The 25,932-nt window shown below is 39.8% G+C and overlaps 1 protein-coding gene across 1 annotated transcript in view; it reads right to left on the bottom strand.

The window, feature by feature from the left end:
• Positions 1-29: 29 nt before the first annotated feature.
• The window catches only part of prkg2 (protein kinase cGMP-dependent 2), a 31,231-nt gene continuing 5,328 nt past the window's right edge, over positions 30-25,932 (bottom strand). The window contains exons 3-19 of the mRNA XM_063897475.1: positions 24,962-25,128; positions 22,334-22,447; positions 20,464-20,569; positions 19,225-19,288; positions 15,072-15,149; positions 11,394-11,488; positions 10,671-10,739; positions 10,290-10,388; positions 10,026-10,176; positions 9,200-9,336; positions 7,873-7,962; positions 7,449-7,590; positions 6,709-6,872; positions 6,382-6,504; positions 5,488-5,550; positions 4,880-4,946; positions 30-3,355 (exon numbers count right to left, since the gene is read on the bottom strand). Coding sequence (XP_063753545.1) covers positions 3,260-3,355; positions 4,880-4,946; positions 5,488-5,550; positions 6,382-6,504; positions 6,709-6,872; positions 7,449-7,590; positions 7,873-7,962; positions 9,200-9,336; positions 10,026-10,176; positions 10,290-10,388; positions 10,671-10,739; positions 11,394-11,488; positions 15,072-15,149; positions 19,225-19,288; positions 20,464-20,569; positions 22,334-22,447; positions 24,962-25,128 — 1,825 coding nt within the window. The 3' untranslated portion in view covers positions 30-3,259. The remainder of the gene's footprint in view (positions 3,356-4,879; positions 4,947-5,487; positions 5,551-6,381; positions 6,505-6,708; positions 6,873-7,448; positions 7,591-7,872; positions 7,963-9,199; positions 9,337-10,025; positions 10,177-10,289; positions 10,389-10,670; positions 10,740-11,393; positions 11,489-15,071; positions 15,150-19,224; positions 19,289-20,463; positions 20,570-22,333; positions 22,448-24,961; positions 25,129-25,932) is intronic.

Genomic DNA, 25,932 nt, shown 5'->3' with positions numbered 1-25,932 from the left:
CAAACCACACAAAGAGTCACATGCACTGATGAGTTATTTTCCATTAAATATTTATTTATTATTAACTGTGTTGTTTTAAGTGATAAGACATTCAGACTTTCATTCTAAAACCCTAAATAGAACCTTCACATTATAAAAATGACATTCGGTACAGACCTAGATGACATTGCTGCTGGTGCAGGTTATAAGTCTAATTGAAGTCTTAATATTTTTAAGTCTTTTTTAGGTTGGTTTGGCTAATGCAAAACAAAACATCACACAACATTCTCCCAAAGATACATTTGCAAACATGACGCCAGGATGATTGAGGGGAAATAAATACACATTGAAGTTGATTGTCAGACCTTGCACTGCAGCTAATATTAATGTCCACATACCTCTTTTTGACACCTCAAAATGTCCTCATTGAGAAACATCTGCAACTATTGGAAATACATTTAAGAAACAGCAAACTGTTGTGGCATAAAATAACATTGAAATGACCACATCAAACCAAAGAAAAAAGTAACTTCATCTGAAATATTAAGAAACTTTCCTGAAAAAGTTTCCGAAGGTAACTTTCCTGAAAGGTTTTAATTATCTTAAGGCAACATCTTATCCAAAAACTTCAGGCATCCATACACAGACATTATAACACACTGTACATATTGTACCCACACATTCACCAGTCAATGTATACATATATGTAATATTTACAAAACTCACTCACCCAATTTTTACATAAAGGAACAAGTAGCTTTGATTGTATAAATTGTGTATTTTTGATACTTGTGCTTCACAGTATACAGTATATACAAAGAGACGTGCTACAGAGTTGATTTACTGTAAACCTCAATATGTTGAAGGTTTACAGTAAATCAACTGTACCCATATTTTTAAGCATAAACTCAAGTCTGACCTCTTTGCTGTTTCTCCTCACATCCTCGACACCTTAGGCCAAGCATTCTGCTTAAGAAGCTGGGAACCGCAGAGTTGACTCAGCATTGAAAAAGGTAAATATTTCTTCAGGTCTGACTCCCTGCCACGGGATGCTCACACTCTATAACTTAAGTGGGGAAGGTGTTCATGTTTTTATGGGTTTCTAGTTTGGGTCGAGGAGAGACTGTGAGCAAAACACTGTTGGAACAAGTAGCTCTTTTTGCTTCTTCATACAAATGTTTAATCTCTTGGAGTAGTAATTCTTTCTGGTTGGATGCCATCTAAGTATGTGAGTAGAATCTCTGCTCGTGTTTGTTCTCGAGCTGCTTGCCTTTTTTGCAGTGTCATCTCCACATATGTCTCTTCCCCACACACCTACATTCCTCTAAAGCCATAAACAAACTGCACGCGTAATCACAAATTCACTCCGGTGTAAGAAATAAGCACTTTGCAGCTGCATCACAGATTTCCCCTACCAACCACATCTGGAGCCATCGTCAAGGGCCAAAATTCGGAATCTGAAATCAATCGTAGATTGATTAAGGAATGTGAAAACAAATTACTGTGACACGGTACAATGATCTGTTCCAAGACTTACTCCTTCCAAAGCAGTATGAGATGAAGCCTGAGTAACGTAGCCTGCAGGCTAGCTTAACAATGCTAAGCTGTAACCAATAACTCTGCACACTACAGCCAAGATAAAGCATCTATGTTGCATGTTTCAAGTTGCTTCATTCTGTTGTTGGTACAGTGTGTGGTCAATATATTCTTGATTTATCTCTCTGTCCATTAAAGGATTCAATTGTGCAGTGTTGGCCTTTTCAGTTGTCATCACTTTTCCACTATTGCGCCATCGCAAGCTAAAAATGTCTCGGACCCTGGGCACGCATTAGCTTGCTCACATTTAGCACCATAGTGGAAAAGCAGCTACTGTCTTTTTTTGTATGACAGTTTGAGCTTTATACCACCATATTGTTGATGCTGACATAGGTTGTTACTAGAACTGTAGACTATGGTGTCCAGGTGTCAACAAACTACATGTGGGACAAAGAGTATGTTTGTGTTGGACAAAGTAGAACATGTCACTGCGATGCTAAGAGGTAGTTTAGATTTCAACATAAAGTCCATTTAACCCTTAAAAATAAACATAAACTTTTTGGTTTGTATGGGATATTTATTTTGCAATCTCTGAGTCATGAACAATAACTGGAGCTAGATTACTGCCACAGTCTGCTGACCGTCTATGATTGCGAGTGCTGCACAGTGTGGTAAACGTTTGTAATTTCAGCAGCTGTCACCTCATCTGTTTGATTATCCTAGTTTGGTTACAGGAGGAATGTATCTATGGATGGACATTTTTCTTTATGAGAATGGCATTTCTTGTGAGTGTCACATGTAGTGTCACTTCTAATCGAATTCACCTCAATGCATGATTGAAAAAATCTAAAAGGTAACAAAAAAACTCTCTGGGAGCTTGCTACACCCGTAAATACACCTTTGTTGATTGATTGACATCAGACACAGCCAATTGTGATAGCCGTCTTTTGCGTTCTGAACAGCTATTGGATAAAGGTACGTTTTAGCAGGGACACTGTCAATTAAACATCTTCTCAATTTGTGGATCGCGGGACAAGCTGTTCAGTTTTGCACAAAGCGGTACCCCTGGTAACCCCACTGTAGACTAAAGCTCATTGAGGCCAAACTTTGCCATCGAAAAATACTCTTTGGGAATCCAAATTGCATGGTGACAAAGCTAAATGTTTCATGAATTCTAGGTTACATGGATTTGGGAACTGGTTGCAATGCAGAGCTGATTTCTGAACTGTAAGGTAAGCTACCTGTGCTTAGTGCCCCAACTATTCAGGAAGAGTTGTTAATGCAGCAACAAGGATGTCATACCTCACTGGTTTCACACCCACAAAAACTGCCAGCTTTGATTGATTTTGGTGAGTGTTTATCTGCAACTCACAGGAGAATACTTTCTCAGCATCAGATTTTGAATAACCTTCAGTAACTTTGAGTCTTACAGATTTTAACTTGCTATGCTAGCGTGCTACTTCTACTGTACAGTTCCTGGCACTAAATTGTCCTACAGATGTATTAACCAAAAGGAAAGTGATGGTAGCACAACAACACAGTCCAATTTAAACCAGAACTCTCCTGTGAGTCTTCATTTGTGTTGAGACGGTAAAGTAGCCAGCTAATCGCAGCTGCTGTTGCGCAGAGTCTAAGGACTTCCGCCATGGCTGCCTCGGGTGATGTGAGATCACCTTTCCCAATTAAGTTTCTGTATAAAGAGGGAGCAAAGGAAGAACAGTTTGGAAAGATGGGACTGAAGGTCTCAGAAGTCCATGTCCCAACCAGACAGTTCATCTGGAGGACTGTCCTCATCTGCAGGGTAGACGTCAAAATAGCCGTGATCTGTCGGTCCTGACAGCTGTTGTGGAAGAGAAGACAGTGAAGTAGGAAAAGGTGAGATATGGATTTTTCATTATGCTTCCAGAAAAATTAACAGTCCAAATAGAGTGGAAAACCAACCAATAGTTTACATATATTACACCCAATAACATGTAATCGAAACGAGACCTGGACATTCACAGAAGACAACAGTGGTGGATGATCGCAGAATCATTTCCATGGTGAAGAGAAACCCCTTCACAACAGCCAACCAACAGAAAAACACTCTCCGGAAGCTAGGGGTATCAATGTCTACCATAAAGATAAGACTGCATGAAAGTAAATACAGAGGGTTCACTGCACGATGCAAGCCACTCATAAGCCTCAAGAATAGAAAGGCTAGATTGGACTTTGCTAAAAAAAAAAACATCTCAAAAAGCCAGCACAGTTCTGGAAGAACATTCTTTGGACAGATGAAACCAAGATAAACCTCTACCAGCATGATGGCAAGAAAAACGTATGGAGAAGGTGTGGTACAGCACATGATCCAAAGCATACCACATCATCTGTAAAACACGGCGGAGGCCGTGTGAGGGCTTGGGCATGCATGGCTGCCAGTGCCACCGGACAGAAGCAGCCGGATGAATTCTGAGGTGTTCAGAGACATACTGTCTACTCAAATCCAGCCAAATGCAGCCCAATTGATTGGGCGGTATTTCATAATACAGATGGACAATGACCCAAAACATACAGCCAAAGCAACCCAGGAGTTTATTGAAGCAAAGAAGTGGAATATTCTTGAAAGGCCAAGTCAGTCAAAATCATCTTGGTAGCAAATCATCTTTATGTCAAATCATGTCGGGGAAGAGATGAGGAGTTTTGTTTTGAAACAAAATTTTGAACTGAGCCATGTTGGTTTTCAAAAAGCTGACAGATCACTTTTGAGAGCATGCATTTCACTTGTTAAAGACTAAACTTCAGACAGAAAGGCCCACAAACAAACAGCAACTGAAAACCACTGCAGTAAAGACCTGACAGAGCATTAAAAAGGAGGAAACCCAGCATCTGGTGATTTCCATGAGTTCAAGACTTCAGGAAGTTATTGCCAGCAAAGGCTTTTCAACCAAGTATTAGAAATGAACATTTTATTTTCAGTTATTTAATTTGTCCAGTTACTTTTGAGCCCCTGAAATGAAGGGGTTGTGTTTAAAAAGGCTTTAGTTCCTCACATTGTTATGCAATCTTTTTGTTCAACCCACTGAATTAAGGCTGAAAGTCTGCACTTCAACTGCATCTGAATCGTTTCATTTCAAATTCATTGTGGTAATGTACAGAACCAAAACTAGAAAAACTTTGTCTCTGTCCAAATATTTATGGACCTAACTGTATTTTAATGCACTTTTTAAACACATCTGAACAAAGAGATAAAACGACTTCCCAGCACTTGAGAAGGGATCATCACTGGAGAATGAGGTTCTCCGAGGGCCATTATAGTATTTGATCTGTATACTAGAAATTGCAAAAGCTCTTATTTTTACAAGTATTGCTAACTATCTATACTTACTTCTCTTTTCAGTGGAGATGGTAAAGTCCTCACTTTTAGTCCCTCCCAGTTGAAGCCATTAAACCACCTACACAGAACAAAAAGACATCTGTGAGTAAATCTATAAACATTTCTGTCTCCACAGTGTGGGTTACTTTCAAAGCGTATTTTTAACTCGAACACATATGGGGGAAAAACTCCAAGCTCAACTTTTTGCTGAACAATTTGCACCTTGAATGTAACAATGTCACTGAGCAGATGTACAAAATGAAAAGTAAAACCCTCTATCAGACCTTACGTAAGATACATTTCAACCTTAGCTGTATTTGTTGACCCTACTGTAGACCTTCCTGTATCTCTCTTCACATTCAAACACATTTTTTTGGAAGTTCAAGAGGACATATTATGTTCATTTTTAGGTTCTTATTTGTATTTAGTTCCGGTTAACATTGCTTAAATGTTCAAAAAGGTTTGTTTTTTTCACATACTGCCTGTGCTGTATGAATAATAATAGGGCCTCTTTGAGGGAAAAGAAAGCCACCAAGAAAACAAGCCTTTTTGAAAATGTTTTGAATCCCACTGATCTTCTTCATTGTGTTCAACCACAAAATGAGTCAGTTGCCTCTTACCTGTGCTTCTTGATATCAGTTATTCCATTCTTGAGGTTGCCCAGTCGCTCTGAAGGATTTCGTCTGTAAAGTTTATCAGGATTGGACATTATTGTTTCCCCCCAAAACAACTTGGAGTTTCCTTTTCTGTTACCATGCTTGCTTTGTTCAAATACTTGACAGTAATAAGTATCATTGATTGAAACTGTTTGATTACATGGAAAGGGCTTAGACACTTAGACATACTATAGTTTCAAGAGAAAAAAAGGATGTTCCTATTGCAGAAGGGAATCCTAAACTCATGGCTGTGTTAAATCCTTTCATACTTCCTATCGTATCTCAACTTAAGAATGTATATAAAGTATAACTTTGAATTTGAGCCCTCAATAGGCTCTCATCCTGTCATGCCAGTAACTATGTTCAGAATTGAACAGTTGTGTACCGTAGATAAACACGGTATAATATCAACACTGGGGCGTTCAGTTGTAGCTATGAGGAATCTGATGCACTATTGCGTTGTTGGAAAGGATTGTAAACCCCATATTTTAAGGAAGTTTTCTTATTTATAATTATTAGCCCTTTAAATATTTATATTATGATTTTATGTTAGCCCTCTTGCCATTGTCATTGCCATACAGGCCTGACCATAACGCAGCTGACATTTTTGTCAATTTTTTTAGAAATCACAAAAGGGTCGTTGGCGTAACCCTAACCCAGCCCAACCCGAACTAAGTCAGTGTATTATATAAATTCCTCTACTAAGACACCTTTTATTCCTAAATGCAGTTACTAAACATGTTTCTGTAATACCAAAACGCCACTGAGCTTCTTTTATTAAATATGTGGGGGCTGCGTAAATGTGTTCAGTGGTTAACTGGAGGACACTAGCTGTGTTTTGCTCATGTGATATTGTACCTGCACAGCTTGCGTATGAGGTCATCGGGTCTCTTTGTGATCTTTTTGGGGAAGTCCATCTTCTCAATACCTTTTAGGATGAAAGTGTATGTCATCATCTGGTCACTCCCTGTGAACGGAGGACTGTAAGGACCAGAAGGAAAAAGGAAGAGATTTAGTTTATTTGATTGAGCTGAGGTCTGTCTTTCAGCAGCACTCTGTTCAAGTCAGCAACTGATTACCACTGCAAACCAGGAAGGAGATTGAAGTGATATCAAGAAGAAGGCTGATTATATGATGCTTGACAATGATACAGCTTTCTAAAGACTGGAAACATAGATGACTGACCTGCCAGTGAGGAGCTCAAACACCAGGATGCCCAGAGACCAAAAGTCCACACTGAAGTTGTGGCCTTTATTGAGGATGATCTCAGGGGCCACATATTCCGGTGTCCCGCAGAAGGTCCAGGTCTTTTGGCCACATCTAATCTTCTTTGCAAAACCAAAGTCAACCTGGGTAGGAAGAGTTGAGCGGTAAAGCCAATGCGTCTTGGGGTTTTCCCTATAGAGTGTTATATAGGTTTTTGTGCATGTAAATGGTCTGCAAAGGCTCAAATTCCAAAGTTCCCTCCAAAGTGAGCTAAGCCGGGTTCCTCAACAGACTTTTTAAGGATCCCTAATAAAATTCTCAACAAAAATCACAACCTTTAACAGAATTTACAACACTGTATGTTTAAATCAAAATGAAAAATTGAAAATTATGAAAATTGAAAGTCATTTTAATATTTGTTTAAATAATCCGAAAAAGAGAAAAGCCTTGATGAACTGAAGTTATGCATTTAGGGGTTTTCCCTTTCCTGTAGTGTGTTTATATACAGTTGGTTGTTGTGCATGTAAATGATCTGTAAAAGCTAAAATCCCAAATGTCATGCTAGAGGGAGTGTCCCTCCCACAATTTGTTTTGTATTTGTTCCTAATGGAGCCATAAGGCAAAAAGAAGGTTTTCAAATATTCAAGATAATATAGGGTAATAGAGTATATGATATAAAAATGATAATTGTGTGGGTTAAGTATTCATTTAAGACTCACCAGTTTGATGTATCCCTCAGCATCCAGCATGAGATTCTCAGGCTTCAGGTCTCTGTAGAGAACACCTTTGCGATGGAGGTACTCGAAAGCTTCTGTGACGCAACCAACGCAGAATTTTGCAGTGGACTCATCAAAGTTCCCTCTAAATACAAGAAAGCCACATTTGATCTTCTCGCTGACAAGCAGGGTCAGATCCCCCACTGTTCAGGAGGCAGAGAAGCAGGAGAAGTGGTCTTATAACACAAATGCACCTGAACACAGGCTGACCGATTCAGCGATGTCTGACTGCTGGACCTGATTTTCCAGGAAATGGAGTCTCATTATGGGAACCTTAAAGTAATACCATTGTTTTATGCAACTAAATTATGGTTTTTCACTGACTGAAGTAAAATGTGTGAATTTTGTAATTGTCACTCTCTCCTACCTGTCTCTGAGCAGACTCCAAATTTCTCCACCCAGACAGGCCTCCAGCAGCATGTACACATACTTGTTATCCTTAAATGTGCGGTAAAGTCTGGAAGTAGAGATGCAAGAAAAAGGTAAAAGGACATATTCTGCTCATTTCAGGTTCAGATTTGTATTTTGTTCCTCTACTGTAACATGTTTTAAATGCTTCAATGTTCAAAACAGGCTTTATTTTTCTCATACTGCACCTCTTTTCCCTCTCTGTCTAAAACAACAGCCAAGTCTTTGTCAACCGCTTAGAGAAAGTGTGTCTAACCTCTTTCTGTTTAATTTAATTATAACATTAGAAGAGAGCGGTCACATTATATAATCATTTGCCCAAATAGTCCACATTTGCCTTCATTTGGTAAAATACAGAAAGAGCAAATGATTATTTACAGAAAGAGGTTTTTAATTAATGTTTTTTTTTAGCAATTGAACATGAATAACTTTATATTTGAACATTATAAACTTTTTAAATGCATGTATATATCTTAAAGTAACCGGGTTGGAGTAAGGGTTATCTTTTTCTTCTCCTTAGTTCCCTGCTACGGAAATAAATGTTTAAACTTTCTGAGCAATCAAAAAACAACATACTATAGTAGTTGTTGCGTTCATTACACACCAAAGACAGAAGAATTACTTCCCAATTTGGGAAAAGTGACCATCCTAGGAGTACACGAATGCCCCATGTCCTTGTCAGAGGTTGGCCAATTCCAATTTTAGTCCTAATTGAAATTAGGCACGTCTGCGTGTTTTGGGCTACAAAAAACATCCCTGTACTGCATTCCTTCAGAAAGCATAACAAAAATGACTGCTCAAATTATTGTTATTGTAATTAACTTATGGAATTTTAATTGCCCCTTGTGGTAATGTATTTCAGAATAAATTGCTAACACAACCCAATAAATAATAGTTAAACATGTTAAAACAAAAGAGGGAAATAGATACATTGAGTGTATGAAGAGGAGTTCAAACGGAGAAGCCCTTCAGAAGGTGAAAAATGGCTTTAATATCTAAGTCTGTTCCACTGCGTACAGTAAAATCGGATCATTGTAATCTCACAAAAGGCAAGGAAAAGCTACTGCTGCAATATTTCATGAGAAATAACTACATTTTCAAAGCGGACATCTTAATATCCCGTGCCATTCTACCCCGTGGAAAAGATGTAATCTGCTCGGGGCCTACGCTGTGATCTCATCAAAAACTAATAAGCAGGGAGCTGTTTTCCCAGACTAATGGAGAAAAGCTTTATCATGTGGGATAAAGAATGGAAATGTGTTCGGAGGCTGAGCGAGGGGACTGACTTGACGACGAACGGCGAGCGAGCCTCTGCGAGGATCTTCCTCTCTGAGTGGATGTGCTCCTCCTGCCTGTTGTCCACGACGTGCTTCTTCTTGATGACTTTAAGTGCAAAGGTGACGTCCTTGCCCTGCACCTTCACCTGTCGATGGAAACACAGGGGGGGGTGTCAAAAGCACAGCTGTATTAGGATATGTTTCCATACTGTTTCAATCTCATTTGAACAATAAAACTGGTTTTGCTTGCTGTTCAAATATACTGATGGACTTTTAATGTAAGACGTGTGAGGCATTTTCTAGAATTATGTATTTCATTCCTTTAAGTGCAGAAAATATTAAAATACCTACTACTCACTAGATTTATGACTTCAGTAAACATTTCCCTTGCATGTTTAATGGTCTCAACTGCATGTTTCAAGTCTTTTTCAATACAGCCCGATGTATTTCTCTGACTTATTGTTACATTTAGAGTAAAGTAGACCATTAGGGCGGGGCTACCTTGTGATTTACAGGTCGCTAGTACAGTTTTGACCGAGTGCTCAAGTTTAATTTTCAACTTTAATCGCATTGACTCCTCTCCACCGGTTGTGTTTATATATAAATATATATATATATATATATATATATATTTAACTATATTGGCCCTAAAGCCCTGTAGTAGCTTTGACAGGGTTTTTAACAAAGTGATTAGCTTCCATTATCCGTTCAAGATTCCTATAACTATGACTTACATGCATTCATCCGATATGCCAACCCTGTCACTGTTGGCAAGAATAATTGTATAATAGTGTAATAAAAATAAACCATAACAATTCTTATCTTCAGGTCTTACCAGTTCAACTCGTCCAAAGCCACCAACCCCGAGAGTAGCCACAACCTCCAGGTGGTCAAAGGGCCTGGATGGAGGAAACATTGAAACCATTTCCTTCAGCTGGAGGACGTCTGGCGACAGCGGATGGCTCTGGTGGCGCGACAATGACCTTCTGCGAGGAGAGAGAGAGAAAGGGCCTCATCAAAACCAACCAATTACAGGTATAGATTTTTTAAAATATGATGAACCCCAAAAAAATATAGTTTTGTCAGTAGAAAGAAGTACCTGGCATGTCTTTTCTTGTCGTCACGATCAAGTGTTGCCACGTAGCCTTGGAGGTACTTCTGCAGCTCATTGAAGGTGCCCACTGTCTGATCAAATGTCCTTAAAAAAAGAAAAACACATGTCAACGCTGCAATGTTGGCTTTGGATTGACTCAGATGTCTTAGTGAGGTAAAGAGCATTTTGAAATACCACATGGTAGTTTTCTAAGAAATAAAGTTGTAGTTATTATTGACATTATTGTAGACTGCAGAGTAAAGAGAGGACATTTGGCCCTCTCATTTGCACATTATCCCTGCCAAAAAAGCTTTCATCATGCTGTGGGGAGGGACAACATTTTTGTGAGTGTCCAGAAAATGACAATTCAAATGTCAGAATACTCACTCTCTATCGATAACGAGGCACTCCACACCATCCTCATCGGCAATAATATTAGCTGACCTGACATCATCACTGAAAAAAGCAAGATGTACGTCATACACATAAACACACACAAACACACATTTCTGATGTCTTTTATGATAATGATTTTGAGATGATTTCATCACATTTCAACACTGTGGACCTTTATCAACTCTTCGGGCAGAGATAGTTATTATAAACTGTCGACATGAGCTTCAGTATGGAGCCTGACAGGAAAGTGTGCTTTAGTGGTTACTGTAAAACCGGAAGAACTAATACATGTGTGTTTAAACCCAAAATGGGAAAAAGGGCAGGACTACGTAGAGTGAATATTGTTATGCGTCTGCATGAGATATTGAAAGAAGAGCAAAATCTGATGAATCATTTAATCCCATGCTTTCCGGACCAGGGCAGCCTGCAAAACACTTTATGGTTGGTAGGCACTCTTGAGACACAAATATAAGTGCACAAGCACTGAAAAAGTTAGTTTTTCAAATATGTCCCCTTTAAATATAGTAAGCAGGTAATGCTAATGGTCTGTTTATTGGATTTTTGGGTATTCATGTGGTAAACAACTCATTTGTATACTGGGGCACTACACATAAACATGACTCTGCTAATGGAACAGTATCTCTAACCACCCAAAAATATCTAGAGGCATGAAATAAATAACACTCTATGGTGGTGTGAGATGTTTGTTTTTACCTTACAAGTGCTTTCTCTCCAAAATAGTCTCCCTTCTGCAGTGTGTTGATGATCTGGGGGAGCTTGTGGGACTCTGTGCTCTGGGTCACTTTCACCTGCACAACACAAGTCAGCTGGAACTTTAAAGCACACTTCACTTATTCAGTCTGCAGCTTTTACAGATGCTTTCAATTTTTTCCAAATATTTGTACATGTATTGTAAAAAGTTAGAATCCTAAAAGATTGAAATAAGTGACACATTCAATTATAGTAATTAGAACATGATGGCTATGAGTGAATAGTTGGGTTGATAATATTTTAGCTGACATTCTGTATATGGAGCAGCAGTTTTTTTTTTACAAAAATCCCCCAGTAGGATGTTGTGAAACTTCTCTCTAATTTGTGAGGCTTTAAAAACCAGTGGCCCGCCCCGGTCGAGGTCAAACATCCCACTCGTGGCACCACCCTGCCGGAGAAATGCCGCAATGATATCACAGCCGTAACGGCCGGGGTGTGTTTTAGCTAAGTGTCCCATTCGACCCAAGTGACCTTCACTTCCCCTGTTTTTTTCCTGGTGGCAAGCGCTCTCAGAGTTTATCCCCTCGCTGGTCAGGGGGTATGAAGGGAGCAGGAGGGTGGAACCATTTCCTGTATTAGCCCCCTTTCTCCCAAACAACATGTGTTCCTCTCTGGTTTGGTTAGCTTAGCTCAGAGGAGGTGCTGTCCCGCACAGCCTCATAATGACATTTTGAAAGTCCCCTGTGGACAACTCTGGCCTCTCTCCATCTCCCCTGGCTCCCCGGTGTCAGGTTGCTGACTGATCAGACAGACGGGCGGGTGAGTCATAGTCCCACACCCCCCAAACTCACATACAGCTTGACCAACATATTGTTTTGTTGGAGTAGATGGACAAAGATGGTCTGGTAAAAAAGGATAACGCAATTGTTTGAAATTGCCACCAGGAAATTCCTTTTTTGAATTGCAGATTTGTTGCAGGATGACATACCTGCTGTATTCACTGTGGTTTGCAGTTTTGTTTAAACAGATGCTGCAACCCAAATTGAAGGAAGAATGAAGGCAGAAGCAAAAAGGGTTTCAGTGTCCTGCAAGATTTTGAGGGACTAGTGGTATTGCTATAGCCTCCCAGCACTCGTGGTCACTGATAAGAAAAAAGTCTTTGGTTGCTGGAGCAGCATCCTTATCAGTGCAATAGAGACGTCATACAGTAAGGTCTAGCTGAGTCATGAGAGGATTTATTGTATTGATGAAAGGACAGGATTAAGGGTTTGTGTCTCCAGCCCTAATGAGTGTCATTGTTGCAGAGTCTTATAATGGATTAGAAATCTCTGCAGCCCATGTGTAACAGGTTTCCATAACCAATGGGAAAAACTCCCCAAAATGTTTTTGAATAGCTTGATTTTACATTTGCCTTGTCATTGTGACGAATATAGAGTATTGACATTAGCATTCATTCAAAGCACTGTTGTCTTTTGCCAAATGCCGCCTCCATATGGGGTAATGTTGGCCAATATTCCCAAAAACGCCCCCCTCCCAAGCCAATGCCTTTTGTATAGATAGATAGATAGATAGATAGATAGATGGATGGATGGATGGATGGATGGATGGACGGACGGACGGACGGACGGACGGACGGACGGACGGTAGATAATGGATGGATGGATGGATGGATGGATGGATGGATGGATGGATGGATGGATGGATGGATGGATGGATGGATGGATGGATGGATGGATGGATAGATGGATGGATGGATGGATGGATGGATGGATGGATGGATGGATGGATGGATGGATGGATGGATGGATGGATGGATGGACGGTAGATATAGATGGATGGATGGACGGACAGACGGACGGACGGACGGACGGACAGACAGATAGACAGACAGACAGACAGACACACACACACACACACACACACATACATAGGATAGATATTTTGTCTTTGGTTGGGTTAGTACCTAATAGTTCAAATTAGCAATCAGTCTTGCAATAGTTGCAAATGAGGGTCCTGAAATACAGTGGGGCAAAAAAGTATTTAGTCAGCCACCAATTGTGCAAGTTCTCCCATTTAAAAAGATGAGAGAGGCCTGTCATTTTCATCATAGGTACACTTCAACTATGAGAGACAGAATGAGAAAAAAAATCCAGGAAATCACATTGTAGGATTTTTAAAGAATTAATTGGTAAATTCCTCGGTAAAATAAGTATTTGGTCACCTACAAACAAGCAAGATTTCTGGCTCTCACAGACCTGTAACTTCTTCTTTAAGAGGCTCCTCTGTCCTCCACTCGTTACCTGTATTAATGGCACCTTTTTGAACTCGTTATCAGTATAAAAGACACCTGTCCACAACCTCAAACAGCCATACTCCAAACTCCACTATGGCCAAGACCAAAGAGCTGTCAAAGGAGACCAGAGACAAAATTGTAGACCTGCACCAGGTTGGGAAAACAGAATCTGCAATAGGTAAGCAGCTTGGTGTGAAGAAATCAACTGTGGGAGCAATTATTAGAAAATGGAAGACATACAAGACCACTGCTAATCTCCCTCGATCTGGGGCTCCACGCAAGATCTCACCCCGTGGGGTCAAAATGATCACAAGAACGGTGAGCAAAAATTCCAGAACCACACGGGGGGACCTAGTGAATGACCTGCAGAGAGCTGGGACCAAAGTAACAGAGGCTACCATCAGTAACACACTACGCCGCCAGGGACTTAAATCCTGCAGTTCCAGACGTGTCCCCCTGCTTAAGCCAGTACATGTCCAGGCCCGTCTGAAGTTTGCTAGAGGGCATTTGGATGATCCAGAAGAGGATTGGGAGAATGTCATATGGTCAGATGAAACCAAAATAGAACTTTTTGGTAAAAACTCAACTCGTCGTATTTGGAGGAGAAAGAATGCAGAGTTGCATCCAAAGAACACCATACCTACTGTGAAGCATGGGGGTGGAAACATCATGCTTTGGGGCTGTTTTTCTGCAAAGGGACCAGGACGACTGATCCGTGTAAAGGAAAGAATGAATGGGGCCATGTATCGTGAGATTTTGAGTGAAAACCTCCTTCCATCAGCAAGGGCACTGAAGATGAAGCGTGGCTGGGTCTTTCAGCATGACAATGATCCCAAACACACCGCCAGGGCAACGAAGGAGTGGCTTCGTAAGAAGCATTTCAAGGTCCTGGAGTGGCCTAGCCAGTCTCCAGATCTCAACCCCATAGAAAATCTTTGGAGGGAGTTGAAAGTCTGTGTTGCCCAGCGACAGCCCCAAAACATCACTGCTTTAGAGGAGATCTGCATGGAGGAATGGGCCAAAATACCAGCAACAGTGTGTGAAAACCTTGTGAAGACTTACAGAAAACGTTTGACCTCTGTCATTGCCAACAAAGGGTATATAACAAAGTATTGAGATGAACTTTTGTTGTTGACCAAATACTTATTTTCCACAATAATTTGAAAATAAATTCTTTAAAAATCCTACAATGTGATTTTCTGGATTTTTTTTTCTCATTCTGTCTCTCATAGTTGAGGTATACCTATGATAAAAATTACAGGCCTCTCTCATCTTTTTAAATGGGAGAACTTGCACAATTGGTGGCTGACTAAATACTTTTTTGCCCCACTGTAAGTTATAAGCTCAAAGATGTGCTTGTGTGTTTGTCTGTGAATAACATACATTACCTTCCCCTGTGCTATGATGTAGAAGGTGCTTCCTTCCTCTCCCTCCCGGATGACGTGCTCTCCCTTGTCATAGTATTCCTGATGGGAGACAGGAGGGTAATAATGGGGAAAACAACAGTCAGAGCTGAAGCATTACATTGATTTAACCATTGAACCGGCTGGTCTGATTCCTGGTAGCCGGTCCCCTCGGGGATGAGAGCTGGAGTCCAGCCATCAATGCTGCTCCGTCATTCAGAGCTTCTCAGCATTGAGGGGATTTTGGTAAGCTCATGGGATTAATAATACATGAAGTAAAGCTCAATAGTCTTTTGATTAAGATGTTTATTCATGTCTGTCATGATTGCCTCCCATGATGGTGATCATAGGATTTGACGATGGGTATTATTGAGCAGAAATAGCAAGAAAGGTTTTCTCAAGAAAAGATGGGTTTGGATGACAGGGTCTTAACATTCAAACTTTTTTTGGTATCAGGTTGCCTTGTGCACATATATAAAGAGAAATGTCACTGGTTATCTGCTCTCAGCCATAAAGTATAGAGAACAGCGCTTCTCCCAATGCTACATGATATTATTAAAGCTGGGGTCGGCAGTATATTATTGGCATCAATTGGCCATGACAACCTTTCAGCATATTTTAATATATGTCTGAAAAACCACTAGACTTCTGGTCTCTGTTTTAAGGCATTAGAAAGCTAGCCAGATACTTTGGTCAATCATAGGACATTTCAGAAAGAGTTCCTGGAGACATTGTTCCAATCGAAGGTCCTCGTTCCTATTGAAATGAAATTTGCTGCAAAACAATGCTGCTGTGAGCTAGCCTCCTCAGCTAGCCTCCTTAGCTACCTTAGCTGCGTTAGTAGCATCAGGCTAGCCACATTGTCTCTCAATATTTCTAATAGTTTACATTCTGTGTGAACTCGCCATGAATGCTCCGGTTAATGATAGCAAAAGGCTAAATCTTTTGCAACATTTCTCTCCATCTCTGAAACCCTTTGCCTATATTGTAGCAAGCTAGACGCTCAGATACCTGAATCAAAACTCAAAGAGTCCGAGACGGCCTTGAGTTTTTTTATGCAAGTTTATTCATTAACCATCGCATTGCAAAATAAGAGTCCATTATTCTATATATCAGTTCAAATAGTTAGAGTGTATTTTCGTCCTTGTAAAACTTATCTCAGGCAAAAAAAAGAAAACAACTATTTGTGTTGTCTTTTCATTTCCCCAGTAGGAGTTAATGGTAACATAGCCTTTGGTATCAGTATTGCTGATATGGTTTCCTGCAGAATATACCCATCTCACTGAATCAGAATGTTTTTTTAATATCAAAGAGTCTTGGTTAGATGATAACTGATATCTGTCTGACAATCAGACACAAGTTCTTCCAGTAGCCATGGTATAGGCTCAAAGACTTTGCAAAAAGTCCGCTCTCACTCAGACACACTCCAGATGGTGCAGCTCACTCTTGACATTGAAAGATTGTCTCAATGTTTAGTTTGGTCTAACAAGCATCATAAAACTGAATGACACCTTAAAATACTCTTGAACATGGAGGTACAGTGTGTTCTCTTGCTCTTTCAGATACATATTCCTCCACTTTATGCCACCAGTCAGACCGAACCTGACACACCATCCACAGCTGACTCAGATCTGCCAGATCACCTTCCCTTTTAAAGCTTTTAGGTAAAGAAGGTGGAAGGGCACAGAATGAAGGTGACCAGAATGATAAGTTCTCTGGGACAGATGCCAATTTTGTGCAACGGCTTTAATCCATTTGACTATAGAGTACTTTGGCCGAAAGTGAACAAACAAATCAGAGCAACCATGCGCAAACATTCCCGGGTGTTTTCCGTTAAAACTGTTGACACAAGTACCCTTTTCCTTAAGCTTTTATGGATCAAGTTTACGCTTTATGAGAGCCTTGTTAAACACCCATCGGTGACAACGGAATCATGCCATGGTTTTGTGTATAAAGACTGTCTTGATGACACAGTGAGTGTGCAGGAGAGTGACACCATTCGAATTGTGCCTCGGGCAGGGCTTCAATTTGGTTTACTTATGCAGAGAAAGCCACTTATGCTCAGCTGTGTGTGTGTGTGTGTGTGTGTGTGTGTGTGTGTGTGTGTGTGTGTGTGTGTGTGTGTGTGTGTGTGTGTGTGTGTGTGTGTGTGTGTGTGTGTGTGTGTGTGTGTGTGTGTGTGTGTGTGTGTGTGTGTGTGTGTTTGTGTTTTGGGTTTGGCTGCACTTGTCCTATTTTTGGCGACTGCCAATCGACAGGCCACATCACATATTCAACTGCAGGTCTCTCACCACTTCCAGGGGACAGAAACGCTAAAACTAAACTTGTTTTCAAGACCACCACAGTCTGTAGCAGCCCCCAGCTGGACACGTTTTCCTGTGGTGTCCTTGAAAGCATCTTGCTGCCTTGTAAGCGCCATTGAACTAGGATTTCAGCACAAATTAATGATTTAAAAAGACAGAGAAGAGAGTGACAAAGAGGTGGTATTTATGGACCAAAAAAAACAAGTTTTAAATACAAAAGGATTTATACATAGGTCACAATGTCACACATTCCATATTGGATTTGTGTTCCATTTAGTGCTGGCCGACACTGAAATGTTTTTCAAATCTTGTTAAATTCCGAAAGCCCTGGCACATAATGAAATACAATACATGTATTATTTTTGTTCTTACTGTGTGGGAACATTGTCCTCGACTGTCCTCAGGGTTCCCCCCACACAACCGGATAATCGATTGTTATTTTGAACCTGTTACATTTTTGTGATCGATTGATTTGAAATCAGTTTGGCCGGGATGGTTGACTGAGCAGCTGCACACCAAGTAAAACCTGGCATATAATCTTATTGGGGCCCTATTATGCCTTATAGGTTTCCCTGTCCTTCAGTGTGTGATACAGGTTTTTGGTCCGCAAAGGCTCAAATTCCAAAGTTCCCTCCAGAGGGAGTTTCTCTCCCACTCACTTGCCGCCTGCCTGTAATGCCTCCGTTGGACTCCTTTGTTTACTTCTGTAAAATAATGGCATCACTATGTAACACTTGTTCTTCTATTGGCTAGCCCTCCAACACAAGATAGGGTTAGGGGTGATTGACCAATCACAACACAGATGGCTAGCTAACCAATCAGAGGAGACTGGGCTCTGGTTTCAGACAGAGGGTGATGAAAATGAGCATAATAGGGCCCCTTTAAAAACAATCAAATAATCTTAGTTTAGCTGAAGTTGTGCTGTGGTACGGCGGCTACCTGCATTAAACATGTCTGCAACATTCCAATCAGCAGATCAGACTGAAAAACTGATGGAGAATAATAATAGCATGCCCCCCCCACACACACACACACACAAAGGGACATACTATACAGGGAAAAACACACACACCAACATACCAAATACCAGCCCCTCACTGTTTGACAAGAGGATTTGATATTATCTAGCCAGTTCTCTATGAACATCTGCACCACTATTGGGTTACAGTCACACCCACCCCACCCCCCCAACAGGCAACAGAATGAGCTCCATTAGAAATGACTGAATAAGTAAATTCTCCCGTTGTGGAAAGTAATGGGAGTACCAATGATTGCCAGGAACATCCTTGAAGTTTTCATTGTGAAAAGACGCTGATTCAGGCTTTTTTTGAAGCTCACAAGCCCTGCTCTCCGCTTACTCTTTCCCCATTGAAATACAATGCTTATGGAGGGGAGCAGGGGCGAGCCATTCTCCTGGATTGTTCAACATACACACACATTCACACACATACTTTTACACACTTGTATGTTCTCACACCAATTGCCTGTCACTCGCACATCTTTAAGAAATCAGTCGTCCCCCATTTGAATAAACATTTTCTGGGGCCTTGGTCAAATAATTATGGTAACAATATACAGCGCCCGGCGATGACAGGAATAATATCGGCCCTGTTCATCAACAAGGTAATTTGTGAGTTCTTGCCGACTGGAGGTAAAAAGAATATGCTGACACGCAGTAATGGTATATAGCCAAATGGTAATGATATTTTGACAGCAGCTATCTGCAATGCTGGGGCTCCCATGAGCTTCGAGAGGGTTGTGCAATACCGAAGCAATACATTGAAAAGTAAAATTGTCCCAGCAGCAGAATAAAGATATTTGACAGAATTACTTACCACCTCGAGGCAGTCCACTATTTTGCTTAGCTTGTCTTCTGGTAGATTAGCCAAGAGTGAAACACTGACAGAAAGGACAAAGCACAGGTGATAAGCATTCATTTCTGTATGTATGTAATCATACAAATCACCATACACATGATGCACAAGGACAAAGACATAACCTGACATAAACTCACTCTAATTTATTGACGTCTTCAATTTTTTTTCTCAGGTTACTCATATCAACAATGTCTTTACTATTCCGCAATGTTTTCTCAATCATACATATTGGAGCTTTTAAGTTATTTTAGCCCCTGGTTTTTGTTTTAAGAGCAGAAAAATCACAGTGTAGACAGTCTTCACTAGTCATCTGAATTAACGGAGTTGGTAGTGTAGAAAGTAAAAAGTAATATATTTAGTACAGGAAACGATAAAGACCATCCAAACAAGACTAAGAACTGGCGAAAAAGTAAAGTAAATATTCTACTTATTAGATGTATGCAAACAAAAAAGACAACTTGTTAAACAAATGGTATTTCAACAACTTAGTTTTGGAGTGATGTGTTCCAAAATAGCTTAAACCATCTTTAAATTAGTGTCTACATAGCAAATTTGTCATTCTTTTGATAAAGATTACTTAGTTTTTGCCTTGATTAGATAGCAGAAAAGGTTTAAGATAGACAGAAAAGGCTGCAGGTATGATTCGATCCGGGATGCTGCCTTAAAGAGGAATATTATGCTAATTTCCAGGTTCATATTTATAAAGTATTCTTGGTAGATGTACCAATTCCTCAGGTTTATCCACTCTATTGTAAAGTCAAGGGGCCTTATTATGCTAATTTACAGATTGCATAATTATATTTTGTGGCTTTAATATGACATGTCTCCATGCTTTAATGTTCAAAAAGCTCTTTATTTTTCTCATACTGCCTATGCTGCAGCACCTCTTTTCACCCTCTGTCGGAAACCAGAGGCCAGTCTGCTCTGATTGGTTAGCTGGCTGATCTGTTGTTATTGGTCAACCGCATAGAGGTTGTAATTTGCTTGACGTTGGTAGACATTTTGTACTCTAAACATTCGCTAGTTTGATGGTTGATGTTATGTTTGGTTTTCCAGCTACTACTTTTCTATGATCTCGTTGTTCCTTACCCATTACTTTCTTAATTAGAACATGTGTTGTGTGTTAGTGATTACAAGAACTGATGTGATGTGAAGAGTGATGAGATGCTAGCAGCTTTGCTACAGCTTGGGACAAACCTCCGGAGAAAGTTGCGGTACTGTTCATGTCGCGTCTCAGCCGTTCTCCTCATGATGTTCTGAAACACCTCCCGGTCCAGAACCCACACCCTCACTTTGTTCACCGCTGTAAAAGCAACAAAACATTCATCAGAACCTGGGACATGGTCCAGGTTCTGGGACATGGTCCAGGTTCTGACCCCAAAGTGAAAAGTGTGTGCCCCTGATTACTGAGTGCGGAGCCACATCTATTTTCAGATAGAAAAAGAACCAGAAAAAGAACCAATTCTTTCCCCAAGCTTATCTTTCATAGTATTTTAATTGAGTTCAATCAAAGCCCTCTATCACCACATAGAACTTACTTATTGTTTTATTTTGTCACAAGGACAAAGAAGGGGAGAAAAACACTATAATCTGTGTTATCATGGGGGTGAGTCACTCCAAATCTGCAGAAACTCTGAGACAGGCTTTTGTTGGTACAAGGAGGAAGTAGCTGTGAAAGATTAATATGAACCGGTAGCAAAAAACGGGTTCCCCTTTGTCCTTTTCATATGTTATCATGTAAAACCCACTCAGAGACTTGTCGAACTGTCACGGTTTTTCCAGTTTTACCCCGAATATTGAGGTCAAATAAGTGTCCCTACCCCAAGGGCCGCAAGTCAATTACTTGTTTAAATATACAAACCCAGACAAAGAGCACTCACATGCTACATGGTATGTGCTTTACAAATTCCAAGGAGGTGAAAACCAATCAGAATGCAAAGCTTTGGATATCATGGGAAGCCTCTGTCAACACAACCAATGCAAAAGCTTATTTAATTGGGTCTAATGACTTATCTGATTCTACTCCTCTCCTTATCAGGTGATCCATTTAAGAAGTCACTGCAACCCAGATGGAGGTCAGATAAAGTGTCAGATTACCTTCAGAATTCAGGAGTGGCTCGGGAAGATACACGAGAATTAGATGCTAAATGGTACCGGACATAACTGAAAACACAGTCCTGAATAATGAGGCTGGCAAAATAAAAAAGTTATTTGACAATCTAAACAATGCACACAATATTCATGGGAATGCATTGTGTGTCAAAATATATATATTTTTTAAAGTTAATTTGTTGGTTTTTGCTCCTTTTTTCTTCAAAAGAAGTTGCAAAAGCAGACGCTATAGGGCAACAATCCTTCACCGGCCACTTTTTCAATTTTTGTTTCTCATGTTGGTCATCTTGGCAGTGATCTTCTCCAAAGAAAGGTATTTTTTATTACAATACATAGTTGACATGATCTTTGCTTTGTCATTTTTACATTCGCGGCTCAGCCCAAACCTGGAGGGTGTGGACGCATCCAACATGAGTTAGATTTTTTCCCGTATACGGCAGCTATTTGCACTTTTTTTCAAGGCATCTAATAATAAAATGATTATAGCCTTGGCTATTATTTGGGTAAAACATGAGTGTTGCAGGAAAATAATGTTGTTGTTATCCAACTATCCATCCGTTCATCATTTTCAAACCTCAACAAAGCACATGTTGAGCGTGTCTCATTTTCAGTCCTGCCACTTAAAGAGGCAAACTTTGTTTAGTCGTACTATTTTCAAAAGTCAAACTATAGGAATAAGCATTTGGTGAACAGCGTTACTTGTCTTGAAACACATTTTACATGTTAAGCTGACAAATCTACATATAAATTAAAGTCAATATATAATGGGCTGTTCTTATTTTAAATCAAGGATCGCCAACAATGCCAAGTCAATGTGGAAATACATTTAAGGCCAACAGAAGAACAATTATATTAGATAGGGAAAAGCATATTTAACATTTATCTGAAGAATGGCTTCAGACAGATACACAAAATGTTGAAGTACAATCTAATCAGGACAACTACAAATCTTTACCTCGCACTGATGCTGTCCGTTTGCTGTTGTACAGAATGGCTAGTTCTCCAAACGTGGTCCACACCGCTATCGATGTGAGCAGCTTGTTATGCTGAAACACATCCAGCTTCCCATCTGTAAACATAAATCGGATAAACAATCCTATTTAAACCAGTATTTAGGACATATACACATGCAACCGGCAGAACCAATGCCATTAAACTTAAAACCAATTCAAAATGTACATGTTTTTAATGACATGGTTCTAAATTAAAATTCAACTGTGTAAAACTGAAAAAGGACAACAATTTGACAAATGTCTGTGCACCTTTATTCCTGATTTAGCAGTCTGTTTTTGTTTGTTAAATTCATATTCTTTTTTTTCTGTTTATAATGCCCGGTGTTCGACTTCAGTATATGAATATTGATGTGATGTGCCTGTTTCTGAATCAGTAAATTCCTGCTTGCTGTTTAAAAAAAGTCTGTCTTGCTGAGGTAAGTAGTATTTGCCTAACTGCAAGTACTGACGACTTCATTTGCAACCGTGACATATCTTATTGCGTCAGAGTTGAGTGAGTTACAGTTACTGCTGCAGGGAATAATTGACCATGCATGTCCTTGTCCAGGGTGAGAAATCTCTTTAACAACAGAAGAGCATAACAAATGAGGACATCTTGTCTGTGTTCATTTTACCAACTGCATTGGCAGATGACCAACCATTCTTTGGAGCCATGTGGCCATCCAAAACACCTGCTGTTGTTGCGTAGTTACTTTGAGGGGTAGGAATTACTTTGGATGACAAGGTAATACAGGCTATATCAACACTAAAACATGTACTTTATATACTAAAGATCATAAACAAGTAAGTAAATGTCTGAGGAAGTAATTAAGGTGTGTTATGCTCCATTGCAGTAAGGGGCTCCATTATGCTTTTAGGGCTTTTTCCTTTCCTATAGTGTGTTGTATAGGGTTTCTTTTTTTAATTCATGCCAGAGAGATTCTCTCCCACACACTCCCCCCACACCTCCCCTTTGTTTATTTCTGCGAGATAGTGACATCACTATGTAGCTAGCGCTCCAACACATTGTACATAATAGGCTAAGGAGCGGAACATCACTAAGTGGTTGAACAATCACAACAAAAATCAAACATAACATCAACCATAAAACTAGCTGATGTTTAGAATACAAAATGTCTTCCAACGTCAAGCAAATTACAATCCCTAAGCAGTTGACCAATCACAACAGATCAGCCAGCTAACCAATCAGAGCAGACTGGGCTCTGGTTTTAGACAGAGGGTGAAAAGAGGTGCTGCATAACAGGCAGTATGAAAGAAATAAAGAGCTTTTTGAACATTAAAGCATGGAGACATGTAACAGTAGAGGAACAAATCAAATTATGAAACCTGAAAATGAGCAGAATATGGACCGTTGACTGGATGAATACATTATACTCAACTTTTCTTCTCTCCTGTTAAGAGTTGATAAACCAGAGGAATTTGTACATCTACCAAGAATACTTTTCACAGGCCAAAATAATTATAATCTGCATTTTTCAAAGAATAACATTAGGCTAACCTCTCAGACAGACATAAAGTTTTTTAATGCAAAGAAAGCTTGCATGATGAAGGCCTGCTGTTCGCTTGATTTGATTGGCTCATGGTCAAAGAAGCTCCAAAGAAGGTTTGAGAAAATGCAAAGAACAAGTCATTTGAAAAAGCTACATGCAGGTGACTTTTTCAGATTTTTTTCTGTTAATTTCCGACCCTCTAGCGCTGCAGTCAGCACTATTCCAACTCAGTGATTGGCCACTTAAAATGTAGACAAATGTAAGATGATACACATATTTGGAAATATCAACATAGAGCATAGGCAAAAAAATTATACCTCAGTTTAAATCACAATTTTCAAAAGGTTCGTTAGTAACAGAAGGCTTTTGGGAATACGTGACAATGACATCAGATGTAGCTCCTAAAAATGTGGTGTCTGAACAAATAAATATCATATAATACAGAAAAAAGTCCCTATTTGGCTCTTCATTTACATCAGGTTGTACATTTTCAGATCTAATCTAATATTCTCCCCACTCTCCCCACATATTGACCTTCAGGCATTATAAAGTTGGCCAACTATAACTGTTTTTGGAAAATTTCCTAAAATGTACGTTTTATTGGGATTGTAGCCTTTTTATTTACAATTAATTTACATGCATAAAAACATATACGATTTCAGAAATTGTGTTGGGCAAAAAAAACAACGGAAGTAATAAACTGGAGAACTTTAATGGTGACATGTACTTCTTAAATATTTAACACTATTCACCTGTAGTGTCTTTCCTTAACTTACTGTCAAACGGAAATGTGCCACGAAGATAAAGGCACCATCAGGACTTTCTACATGATGTGCTTTTTTTTCATTATTGTGTGGCAGATGAAGCGCCAACAGGTTTTAATTCATTTGATTACCACACAGTAGGCAGAAAATGAACCCATCAGTAAAATCACCTGCTGAAGTTGTTGCTTTTATTGGTCATTGCCTGCCATTTGATAATTGTACTTATATCTGAATGGTGTCCGCCACTGCAGGCCCCGGACAGAAAGAGTGAAGTACCTTATTTATTTTGAGCATTACTAAACTAGGTTGGACGTACCTGCCAGAACAAACAGATGGTTCCCAGGCTCTCCCTGCTTGATGACGTACTCTCCCTGCTGGTAGGTGCGCTCATACATACACTCCACCATGTCTTTGATCTGCTGCAGCTCCAGCCTCTTCAGATACTGGTTCTTGTTCAGGGCATCCGTCAGCACCCTTTTTACACTGTCACAGACAACAACAAAGGAGCAGTGAAAAATGTGACTTGTTACTGCGAAAATAAGTTGAGTTTTTGAATGTTGTTCTAGTCTATCTCCTATTGTTTTTAGATTTGTTGTTGTGCCCATTTTCTGTCCCTTAGGCAAGACCATAAACTATCAAATTGGATAGTGTAATTGTGATGTCACCCATTGGTTTGTGGAACAAGAGTTTGAAGCATCAGCTTTAGACCATTTCAGGGAACCAAATCACAATTCAATTTGAATAACTGGAAACACACTGTAGTGGTGTAAAGTTGTCAGACGAAAATCACAGACAACACATAAACCTGGCAAAACAATGGACCTGCCAATCACAAGCAATGTCCTAAACTATAACCTGCTTTATCTTATAGATCATATCTTGTATATACGGTTCTGCTCTTAATGGGACCATTATTTGTACAGCGTTTTTATGGCAGTGTTAAACTGTGTGCTTTGTAGTCATAATATTTCAAGCAAAAACAACACGGTTTGGGGTTTGACAAATTTGTTAACCCTTTGAAGTTTTGTGTTTTAAGCAATTGAGCTAAAATATAATGTTTTTAAACGATGGGGAAAAAACTGTGACTAAAGGACAGTTCTCTCACCACAGCCACAGTATGTGGTGTATTCCTGGGCCCACTGAGCCACTAGGACACCCACATCCACATTACTCACATGATTTTAGTCTGTGTGATAAATACTTCTACTGTCTCCAGTGAAAAGATGACTATTTGCAACCTCCGGGCTCCTTCCAACGATGAATCAAGTGAAACAGCGAAAACATAAA

This window comes from Eleginops maclovinus, chromosome 12, assembly GCF_036324505.1.
Source record: "Eleginops maclovinus isolate JMC-PN-2008 ecotype Puerto Natales chromosome 12, JC_Emac_rtc_rv5, whole genome shotgun sequence".
NCBI classification, from domain to species: Eukaryota; Metazoa; Chordata; class Actinopteri; order Perciformes; family Eleginopidae; genus Eleginops; species Eleginops maclovinus.
This window is presented reverse-complemented; position numbering and strand designations above follow the sequence as displayed.